At 35.7% G+C, this 12,536-nt stretch overlaps 1 protein-coding gene across 1 annotated transcript; it reads left to right on the forward strand.

The window, feature by feature from the left end:
* The first annotated feature begins 3,710 nt into the window (after nt 1-3,710).
* Nucleotides 3,711-12,408, forward strand: LOC119644398 (fibrillin-2-like). The gene is made up of 14 exons (XM_038043944.1): nt 3,711-3,798; nt 4,836-5,375; nt 5,436-5,798; nt 5,863-5,988; nt 6,600-7,919; nt 8,604-9,647; nt 9,711-10,441; nt 10,502-10,604; nt 10,665-10,748; nt 10,803-10,877; nt 10,935-11,075; nt 11,139-11,234; nt 11,290-11,540; nt 12,280-12,408. Exons 1-14 carry the CDS (start codon nt 3,753-3,755, stop codon nt 12,388-12,390), a joined length of 5,031 nt encoding a protein of 1,676 aa, XP_037899872.1. The 5' UTR covers nt 3,711-3,752; the 3' UTR covers nt 12,391-12,408.
* Nucleotides 12,409-12,536: the final 128 nt, after the last annotated feature.

Genomic DNA, 12,536 nt, shown 5'->3' on the forward strand with positions numbered 1-12,536 from the left:
TCTCTCTTTGTAAAAAGAGTAAATAGTGCACGATGTTGAAGCTTTATTTACGTACAATAACCAAAATTATTATGTTTATCCAAACTTTTTTGTCGCTTCAATGAAAAATAAATGTTTTATTTATAATATTATAAAATTAACGTTGCGTTCCGCATAGACAAAAAAAAAAAAAGTTTTACAGTTGACCCATAGAGGTGCTTTTTTCATGAGAGGCATGCTTTTTTCGATCCCCTAATTCTTGGTGAAGTAAATATTAGCGATTCATTTCGAAAACAAAAATCGCTGTCTTTCCAACAGTTTCGCTAAAGACTATATATTGCTTTTACAACATGTCGTTAGATTCTTAGAGTGATTGGATAAGGTTTTCAATAAACTTTTCCTTACTTACTGGAAAAAGACTACAGTATCAAATCCGAATTCAAAGGGTTGAGTAGGAAATGCTCATTGCCTCCATTACTCATCCATATAAATGCTCTATATATATATATATGTATATATATATTACAGCTAATATTGTTGAATTGAATTTGGCAAACGAAGTAGACAGGCTGCTGTCGAAATTTAAGAATTTTTTTAGTTATCTGTATCGTAACAATTTGCTTTCCATTTTGTGAAATAGAACATCTGATAGTGCAAGTATGACAAATGTCTGATCGTAAGCCAGGGGCTGTGTCTGAAGTTTTTCGTATACTAAAGAACAAAGCCTGCTTTTCTTATTTTTCAAGCTTATTGAATGTAGTGTGTAGACGAATTTTGTTCGAAATTTGTCAGCATTCAATAACTCTCAGGTCAAACTTGACGTTTTACTGCAATCTCGTCTTTCAAACGCACTTATAATGCATTTGTTTTTATTTTGAAATAGTCCATGAATATTATAACATGCGCATCCCAATATGTTTTTTATGTTTTTCACGTTTTCTGGAGCAAGTGGTGAATTCGGGCGATCAGAGCGTTTGGTATTATCGGATTCCATATGATTGTGCTTCAAATTGGCAGTCCCCCTAAAAATCTATTTTTTTGACAGTCAAGAGCCGCTAAAACATCTCTCAGCCCAATTCCGATTGTGAGCGGCGTTCTCCCTTACAAAAGAGCAACGATTTTTTCTTTTGTGTTAAAAATTGCAAAACTGGAATCACTAAGACCATCACAATCTGTAATTTAATTATCAGAATGTCATCAAATTTTGACACCAATCGTTTGAAGATAGGTACTATCCAGAAATCATATGGCCATATATTTTTCAGACCGGAAGCTTATAGATTGATCGTAGATCCGGTCTAAGAAAACGATGGTTTTAGTTTAGACATACCCCTTTCTTATCGTTGGTGGCTTGGTATCTACAAGTGTGTAACTGAATTTTGCGTATGTATTGCGTTCTTATCACTTTGCTTAATAATCCATGCAATTTGGCTTCATACAGGTTCAAAATCGATTGAGTATGATCAGCAGTTCTGTTCTTTTACTCACCGGATTGGAAATTGTGCACCTATTTTGCTCACTTTTTGCTTTCTTATGGACATTTGCAGGCAAACGCTTGCATAAAAGCATAAATGATGTAAAGGCAACTGGTATTGCAAGCTGACGTTTACATAGGAATATGAATGAAATTGATATTTTCCCTCTATCATTTAATTCAAATATTACATGAAATAACCTGAGAGAGTTTGTTGTTGCATTTAATAGAAACGATAATGTAATTTAAGATGAAAACCGAATCTTACTATCGAAACTAAGAATGATATAATTTCAAATACGTCAATTTATTGAAAGAGTAAATTTCAGAGTAATGAGATTCGACGACTCAACTTGTTATTTGTGCTCTACTCTTATAACAATGTGCTAAAAAGTTGGGAGTTTATAGCAAAATTTGCTTATATTGTCACATATATTATAATTGTAGAAACAAAAGTGTTTTAACGTTTTCTTCTAGGCATTTGTACGCTGATTAATTGCTTCTGTTTAATGTAGCGGAAAATGGTTATTTTCACTTACTTTTATTTTACTTTTCCAGCTATTATTGCGATACACTATTCAATTAGATTGAGGTCAATTGTAAGGTTGTTGTACAAATATTTTAAATTTCGATTTTCGTATTTAAACTTCTACGAAAATAATGTTAAAAAAATCACCTTTCCAACATATTTATACATATAAACTACAATGTGATTCATTGTGTTAAGCGAATGTGTATATATTTAAATTACATAGGCTGATTGTCATAAACTAAGCATCAGGCTGTCATCATATTTTCTATTTCTCGTTTTCATTTTGGAATTTTTTTATGCTTTTCTTCTCATGAAACTCTAAAAGCAACACTTCATTTACGATTGCCGTATATAAATGTAAAGGTGTTAGTTTGAACGTCATGGTGTATGTGAATATCTTCTTATTTTCATACCAAATGAAACACTTTCTTTATGTACCTATGTATCATATATATCGCAGTTTTATCTCGATAACTGATGAAATAGAGGCATGCAAAATGAATCGTTACATTCGTAACGGTCTCACAACTTCGAAAATCTATGAATCATATTTAGTTGTGTTATTTATAAGTAACTATCTCTATAATCGCGCTTATCTGCTCATAATTAATTATGAAATATTTCGGTAAATTGCTTTCATAACGACAATCTATGGATTTCGGGGGTTAACGAGGTCCATTAGTTAATAAAGCAAAAAAGAATTGCAACAATATATGATTTTTTCAATTAAATCGGAATCGTTGAAATAGTTTCTTACATATTTGAAGGTTTTGTAATAATTTTTAATATTAGCTCTCAAATTATTGTAATAATTGTATATAGCAGAAATCAGATTGTTTACTATTGGTAGGCACTCACTATTCGCTTTAAAGTGAATTATGTTTATTGTAATTCTATGTATGCTCGCTCCTATGACTGTGACAAACAAAAATAGCATTTTGTCATATGGCAAAATAAACAAACGCCGATCTTTCAGAGTCAACGCACACTGCACAACCGTTCTACATATAAATATGATGCCTAAATATGTATGTATATATATATGAAGTGCATTGTTGTTGTGCTGTTGTTTGGCTAATGTAGTGATAAAAAAATACAAAAAAAGAAAAAACATTAAAAAAAAAAAAATAGAAAAGTGAAAAACTTATGAATCTTTAACAATTTCCTACCGCCCTAAGATTTTTGTTGTTTTTGGCGGAAATATCGTCACGATGAAGAAACTTATGATTTTAAAACACATATAAACGCATGAATAAATGATGACTTTTGTTCGTTATTCATGATTTTTCGTTTCATTCCAGTGATGATGTCGCTTTCTATGATCCTTAGCTCTGTGAGAAATCCATCCATTCTCAGTCGGATCGTGACTCTTGTAAAGTCAAGTTGTTCAGGTAATATGAAAAAGAAAAGAATAGGAGCCGAAAGAAAACCTAAGTGAAAATGGAGTAATAATGAGTGAAATAATTAAAAACAGAATTAAAGTTTCAAAATAGATATGACGAATAAAAATTTTTAATTTCTTTTAACTACATTCAGCTTTGAAATTATTTATTAAAAAGAAGTTTTAAAATTTTGAGAAAAATTTAAAAAAAATTCGATTGTGTAATGAAATTTAATAGAAATGTAAAATGTATAAAAAGTAGAAAAAATATTTTTTTTAAACTATATTTAAATATATTAAAACTTTTTTTTTTTTGCAGAAAATATTTCTCATGAAATTTTTAAACGATCCCTTTCCTCAAGTAAATAATTATTCCATAGAAAAAAATGGGATACGGTTATCATTTGTTGTTGACTTTGTCATTAATTTCCGGTAAGTTTTCCTCATATTATCCGAGTATTCCTCATATATGCCCTCTGAATGAATCTATAATATCCGATACAAATAAATATAAAGACGAATATAAATAAATTAATGAATTTGACTGAATTCGAGAAAATCAATCTATTAGATATTGATTGAAGACTCTTGCTTATCGAAATTCGTATTTAATAACTCGATTTTCGTTGCCAGTTATGTGACCTAAAGCTTAACAATCAGCTGTTCGCATTAATTGAAGTCATTAGCAACAGCTGTAGTATTTGCTCGTATTTCAATGCTTTATTGGATTGGGAATGTTACGTTGTACGTACATGTCTATTAGATTTTTCTCGCAAGACGTGCAATTGCTCCCTTAGCGAAACAATTGTAACGATTTTTAATTAAAGTTCATTCGTTCTATCACGTTCTATCACATCCGATCATGGATTGTAATAAAAAACTCGGACCTGATGCTTTACTGACATGGTGTGCAGTCTGCCTAATTGATGAGTAGAGAAAAAGTGTAAAAGTAGATGCGATTCGTTCCTACTTACCAACAGCGCATATGAATCCAAGAATATGTACAAATGTTAAATAACGTCTTATAAAACTTTACTGTAAACGCAATCTTAATCTTCCGGCATATTTGCAGAAAGATGGAAAAATATTCTGTAGTTTTTATATAACGATTTCAAGCAGATCGTATAGAATATTGGCTCTAACAGATGAGTAAACTTTTATTACTTGTTTTCGGCCGAATTTCGGAAGTAAATGATTAATTATTTTGGCTGTGGACAGCATTAGGGTGACGAATTCGTTTTGCTTTCTTGTATTCTATATGTCGGCTATCTAGTTTTAAAAAAATATATGAGGACAATCAGTCGTGAATGTCGATGTTTTTTCTTTTCGTCACGATAGCTGAGATATTAAAAAACCTATTAAAAGAAAAATTTATTGACATCATTTATATATGCATAGCGGCACGTAGGTGGGAGATTTCTTAAAGATCTAACAAAATTTTTATTTTTGTTAAATATTGTTTACGACAGTGATTGCGGCGCGTTATGAAGACTGTGAGAGACCACCTAGCGTTAATTATGCGAACATCCGTATCGAAGACGAAGAGACAGCTATACGTGCTATTTATACTTGTTTGTCGGGTTACGAATTAAAGGGACCGTCTGAAGTAGTATGTGATTTGGATACAGATGAATGGATTACCGAAATACCGGAATGTATACGACAAAGTGATTCTAATGAAATGAATGCGGAAAACGCGAATAAGAAGCGAAAACAATCTGATATAGTTGAAGATCGTTCGGTATCTGCAGATTTGGTTGCTACGTTGGATATGTCTTGCGTTCAGGCTAAAGTGAAAGCACCTGAGATTCGACATGGCTACGTTCAAAAATATGACAGAAGACGTAGAGGCGACAATGTTTTTCTCGTAGCTTCGTACTCTTGCAATGAGCATTTTGAGCTCGAAGATAGTGAAATTAATACATTATATTGTAGCGATCGCAAATGGGTTGGCGAGCTACCGGTTTGCATATCATTGGGCGAATATGTCGAAGAAGAAGATGAAGAAGGTAAATAAAAATGCGATTCGCAATATTGGAAATTGATAGAGATTTTTTTCTCTTGAGTAGAATATGGTGATTATGATAATGGCGATGAAGACGATGGTGAAGATGACGGTGTTGTTCGAGAAAAAACGCCTAGGCCGGTTATTCGTGAACCACCTAATGAGTCGCCGCCTTCTTCCAGTTCTGAAGATGGCCATAAAGTAGAGGGAGATTTAACCGAAGTCTCAACAGAAGCGAATATAGTAGTGGAGCCCACGCAAGATCCTTACACACCTCGAATTCTAGACGAGGAATGCGGTGCTAATAAAGGTGGTTGCAGTCAAATGTGTGAACGATTGTTATACCCTGGTGAAAATGAGCCTAGATTGCGGTGTTCTTGTCATGAAGGGTTTAGCTTGGATCCCTACGATTATTCCACCTGTCATGGTGTGCGCTTTTCAAATAAAAGCAATCGAATTTTTAAATTTTCTCTTATTTTTCTCGTTTTCAGATATAAATGAATGTCTTCTTGGCAATGGTGGCTGTGAACAAGTTTGTGAAAATTTACCTGGTTCTTTTCAATGCACTTGTGAGCCCGGCTATCAACTTGATACTTTTACTGGCACTACATGCATTGGTAAGCTCTGTTATGACCTCACTTATCGCTATCAGCGTCGATCCTTTAATGCTTGCTTAAAATTTTTTTGCTTCGCTTTTGTTACAACTACAACAAAAATTTCACAATGTCAATAACGCCAGACATTAATGAGTGCCTTCTGCGTAACGGTCACGGTCCTTGTCACGATACTTGCCATAATCATCAGCCCGGTTACAGGTGTTCTTGTGACAATTTGCCCGGCACGCAATTATCGGCAAACAATCACACATGTGTAGATGCTGGCAAATGCTCTCAACCTAACAATGGTGGTTGTTCGCATACATGTCTGTCGTTATCATTAGGACGTGTGTTTTGTGTATGTCCGTTGGGTTATCGCATGATGGATGATGGGAAAAATTGTGAAGGTTTGTTTGTAAGTTAAGGCCACGTTGCGAAACACATTATGTAATTTAATTGGTGGAGGAAACGACTAAAAAATCATTGATTAAGATATTCTTAAATTCTATGGGGGGCATGGTGTAAGAGGTTTTAATAAGGTGGCCGTTAGTTTCATTTGAGCAATGGTTTCTATTATGAGGAATTTGCGCATAAGTTTTCATTAGCTTTCATCTTTTTTGCTTTCGTTTTAGATATCAATGAATGCGAAGATCCCGAAAAGTCTGTAGAATGTACAGCAGGCTGCGAAAATACACCTGGTTCGTACCATTGTATTGCTATTAATTCCCATTCTGCTGAAGAAAACGATTTAATCCGTACGGAAGTTTATACAAAAATATCCGAAAGCACTTCACCAGTCGCAACTTTGGAATGTGCGGCGGGATATCGGGCTCTTAACGGCCACTGTGTGGACGTTGATGAATGTTCAGAAATGACTCACGACTGCGAGATTTGCCTTAATACGGATGGTGGTTTCCAATGCTCTTGTTCTCCCGGTTTTTATTTAGCTGTTGACAATAGAACCTGTTTGGACATTGACGAGTGCTCTATTGTAGTGGAATACAATGAAAACGAAGTTCCTTCTAGGCTATGTTCACATTACTGTGAAAATACAATTGGCGGTTTTGTATGCTATTGTCCCCCTAAATATCATTTATTTGAAGACTTGCGCACATGCGTGCTGGATAGATGCGAAGATTTAAACAGTCATGATTTAAATAAAACTCAGTGCTCGCATGATTGCAATGATCTCTTGGATGGTTCATACGAGTGTTTATGTGCTGAAGGTTACAAATTATCCGAAGATGGTTTTACTTGTTCCGAAATTGATGATATTTGTTCCCATAGTCATGGTAATGAACGTTGTTCTCCTGGTACTTGTCAGCCTACCGAAAATGAAACGAGCTTTAACTGCATATGTCCTATTGGATATGTACAAAACAATCATAGCTGCATCGACATCGATGAATGCAGAGAGGAAAGTCACAAATGCTCTCACGAGTGTGTCAACATTGAAGGCGACTACCGTTGTTTGTGTCCTGAAGGTTTCAAGTTTAGAGAGAGCAGTACTAATGAATGCGAAGACATTGATGAATGTCAAGTGCAGAACGAAATTTGTGGCAGTTTGCAATGTGTTAACTATCCAGGAACTTTTAAATGTGTGTGTTACGACGGTTCCGAGCCTGACGAGAATACTGGCCTGTGTGAATCAGCCGTCGAAGATCCTTGCGTTAACCATCCTTGTTCACATGGATGTATATCAGATGGACAAACATTTGTATGCACTTGCCCGGAAAATATGACGTTAGAAAACTTAGGGCAAAATTGTATTGGTTTGGATCTTTGTTCGATAAATAATAATGACTGCGAACATATTTGTAACTCTGATGAACACGGAATGTGTTCCTGCTATCAAGGCTTTAGATTAGATGATACTGGTAAAACTTGTGTAGACATTGACGAGTGTGAAGAGGGAAATGGCGGCTGCCATCACTTGTGCACAAATTTCGCAGGTGGGTTTAATTGTTCGTGTCACCAAGGATTCGATTTTCTAGATGAACCTTTAAAAAACTATTGCTTTGATATCGATGAATGCATTACGGGTGCTCACACTTGTTTATCGGATATGATATGCGAAAATCTTAACGGTTCTTTCACATGCATATGTCCATCAGGTTACGCTGTAGGCTTAAGCTTAGATCACGCTGACTTATTCTCATTATATAATTCATCATTAAATTCATCTCATTCACCCGCTTGCTTAGACATTGACGAATGCTCTATAGATAACGGCCAATGCTCACATTTTTGCATTAATCTACCTGGAAGTTATGAGTGCACTTGCCCGCCAGGTTATCTACTGAACACAGAAAACAATAGATCTTGTATTCTTTTTAATGCTTGCCTTCAGCAGAATGGTGGTTGCTCACATAGTTGTCACCATACTGACGGTCATGCCAAGTGCTCTTGTCCAAAAGGATTGCACTTGGACTTGGATGAAAAAACCTGTTTGGATATAGACGAATGCCTACTTACTAATAATAGTTGCGAACATGTTTGTGAAAATCTCTTTGCTAGTTATGCTTGCTCGTGTCGTAGAGGTTTCACACTGGCTTCAGATAATCACTCATGTTTGGATATTAATGAATGCGCGGAAAACTTTGACAACTGTAGTGTTATTTGTATAAATATTTTAGGTTCATACATATGTGCCTGCGAGTCAGGTTATGAATTGGCCGAAGATCAAAGGAGTTGTTTGGACGTTAATGAATGTTTAGTGGGGCAACATGATTGCTCTCATGAATGTATAAACATTGAGGGTGGTTTCGAGTGCACTTGTCCCAATGGCTACTATTTGAGCAGTAATCGTTCACTCTGTTTGGATATGGATGAATGTTCGACTACCGATCATGGCTGCAGCCATAAATGTGTTAACACGATGGGTTCCTATGAATGCGTTTGCCCATCGGAATCGACTCTGGCAGAAGACGGAAAAAGCTGTATAAATTCCGCTTGTTTAATAAACAATGGTGGCTGTTCACACTTTTGTAGCATTGAAATAGGTTGTAATTGTCCAGCAGGCTGGGCGTTGCAAGATGATCGTAAAACATGTTATGATATTAATGAATGCTTGTATAAAAACGGCGGATGTGATTTTAAATGTGTTAACACAGAGGGTTCTTATGAGTGTTTGTGCCCTGATGGTGTTCAACAAAGAATTGGTGAATCCTGCTTGCCCATATGTCCCGCAGGTTACACAGTCAGCCCAGATGATCCCACTAGATGCGTGGATATCAACGAATGCTTAGTACCTGATATATGTGAATTTGGTTGCCTTAATATCAACGGTTCGTATGATTGCTTATGTCCATCTGGCTATAGGTTGGAAGATAGAAGACGTTGCGTTGATATTGACGAATGTGATGAAAATAATGGCAGATGCTTGGGTGGCCAGTGCATAAATCATATGGGTAGCTTTGAGTGCAAATGTTCCTCAGGTTATCGCTTAGCTGACGATCGCAAAACTTGTGAAAAGCGTATTGAACTTCGTGACGAATGTCCCGTTTTTGAGCCGCCAGAGAATGCGGAAATTCATTGCACTAAGTATCGTCATAAGCAGCGTTTGTTTTACAACACTCGTTGCAAGATATGGTGCAAGCAAAAGTATCGTCTGGTTGGCCCCAGTCAACGTTATTGTAATGCCTCGGGTCAATGGGATGATTATCAAAATTTGTGTCTGCGTATGTTTCTATAAATTTTTTGTTTTGTCGGAGCTTTGGTAAATTCTTCTCTATCTCATTTAGCTGTAGTTTGTCCTCCCTTATCTCAACCTATGCACGGTATTGTGCTACCGCACTCGTGCACAACAGGTCGCACATATGTGGGAGAACGTTGTCGTTTGCAGTGCAATGCTGGCTATGTGCCAGTGGGAAAATCAGTGTCAATGTGCACACAACAGATGCAATGGTCGTATAATGACCCTTTTGAGTGTAAGCCAAAGGAAATTGAGACACGTATGGGTAGCACAAATGGTTTCACACCTTTGCCATTGCCAACTGTGCCCACTTATGATATTGCTACACCATTTAATAATCGTTCTCTTAGTGGTGTTGGTTTAACAACGAACATTGGTGGCGGTCATGGAATACGCAGCCCATACATTAAATGCCCGAGAAATACGACAGTTTTTTTGGATGCCAGTGAACGAACGACTCATGTTATATTACAGAAGCCCATTACAAATATGGACTACCGTTACATACAATCTTCCCCCGCTTGGACTAGAGACTTGGAGGCTCATCTCTCGGCAGGTATTCATGTGGTCATATTTCGTGGTTACGACCCTATAACCGGTAGACGAGCACGTTGCAAAACTGTTATAAATGTTAGATATGCTGAAAGCCCTCAAGCTGTATTTTGCACACCATCATTTGAAGTGACTTTAGGAGAGAATCAAGCCTATCGTTCGGTGGTATGGGAGGAGCCACGTTTTGAATCTAAAGATGCTGGCATTAAGATAGTTTATAAGTCCCGGGTAAGATTAAATACTTAGTTGAAAACGTTTTGGCGTTCATTGAATATCTTATTTCTGCAGTTACCCGGTGAGCTCTTTGGAGTGGGAGTGCATAAAGTGTTTTATGAAGCCACAAGTGAAAATGGTCTAGTGGCACAGTGCGAGTTTAAAATTACAGTAAAAAGTAGCTATTCACATTTGTCAATAATCTGACGTTTCATTATACTTATAAATCTTTTTTAAGAACACTCATCTAATTTGGAAACGCAATTGAATTTTAATTTGGAATCTGCCTATACACCAACAAGAACACATATTACGATGAACGGTAAGAATTTCATTTTATATGAGCAACTAATCAAGATTTCCTTTCACACATTAGCGCCAAATTTTCCGGCTAGCAGTTTTGCTACGAAGGAAACATCAAACTCATACCCCTCAAACGAGAATACGAAGCGTAAGTTGAAAAGTTGGATTGTTAATAAGAATTTGTTCAAGAATTACGTGTATTTAGTCCCTTCTCAAACCGAATTTAAAAGGAACAAGTTTATATCAAATTGGGTTCAACCAGCGCCGAAGGCTTATGAAGCTTCGGGAAAGTCAGTTCAGCCCCATTTACCGCCTTTATATACTCGCACAAAATTCAATGATAACAGTTAGTAAAATGATGTAGAAAATTAATTGAAAAATTATTAAGTATAAATATTTCGAATTCTAGCCGAGCCGCATCCATCGGAAAATTCTCTAGATTCAATTTTGGAAACTATTTACTCACCCCCCAGTACAATACCAACAGCTTTAAATACAGCTAATCGTAAGTAAATGAGATATGTCATTATCGCAGTTAATGATTCTAAATTTTACTGTAGAATTTTCTGCATCCGCTGAACCAGCTTTGATTTCGCATCATTCGAATTTTAGACCTAATTACAATCAACCACGATTATATTCTACTCTAGTGCCTAATAAGCCAATTCATACAAATTCAGTTTCTATTCCTACAGTTCATTCGAGCTCTACCATTGACACAATCATGACGAGGGCTCACTTACTGCCCGGTCATGAGTCTTTCATCATATGCCCGGGAGAAGAGCCGGTTAAAGTCACTAATGCTAAATCTGTAAGTTATTTATGGCCTCAATGGTTAATACGCATCCGCTACAATGAACAACGCATTCAACAACGCTTTAAGCATTGATAAAAAGCTTTCGCATGCATTCTTATAGCTACGGCAAATTCACCAAATAACAAGTAAGAAAGTTATATACGATCTAGGACAAATTTTTAATACTCATCACCTGAAATCCATACGTTAAGTGTAACTGCGATTGTTTTAAACGTCGACATGATAGATCATGATGGTCAATCGGGACTATGATTATGCTAGTAACACTGTATTAATCTGAATATTTTGCGTTTTCCGCGAGACTTCATTTTTGAGTGTGATCATGTTCTCGTACTTGTGTTGTGTATGAAATTTCAGACCAGCACTTCTTTTGAACTGCGAGTTATCATTACGCCATCAAGCTTCAGCGAACTGTCTGTGTATTCGCGACTGCGCGGCATCGTATAAGATAGGCTGAAGTGATATAAAACTGTTCCCTGATCAAGGATATATAAAATACGCTTTGTAAATCCTCTAATATATATTGTCGGGTAGTATGACGATATTCTTCGATAGGAGGTATAAAAAAAAAATACAAATCCGTCAACTTCTTGAAATCTTCTTTGATTAAATATAAATGCTTTCAAATCGGTTAATGTCTTGACTAAAATTTGTAATTACTTGCATAAAAATTTGAGTTGTATATATATTGAGTTTCTTGTGTTTGGTTTTTTTTTTCACCTTTTCTTTATAGGTCGAATTACCGGCTAATTGCATTTTGAAAAACGTGCGTCACAATTCGTTCCGTCAATTTGTGAAGAGACATTCTTTAGCAAAGGTTCGTCATTCGTATGGATATAAGTAAAATATAATTTCATAAAGCCAGGATTTTTTTCAAATTTATATACAATTTATTAAAAGAGTATGGATAATAAAAAATCATTACTTTTTAGTATAAATTTTGTTTTTTTTTTTGTATTTAGTTTTTTGCATTTCGTATTTGATTGCTCT

This window comes from Glossina fuscipes, unplaced genomic scaffold, assembly GCF_014805625.2.
Source record: "Glossina fuscipes isolate IAEA_lab_2018 unplaced genomic scaffold, Yale_Gfus_2 114997, whole genome shotgun sequence".
NCBI lineage: Eukaryota > Metazoa > Arthropoda > Insecta > Diptera > Glossinidae > Glossina > Glossina fuscipes.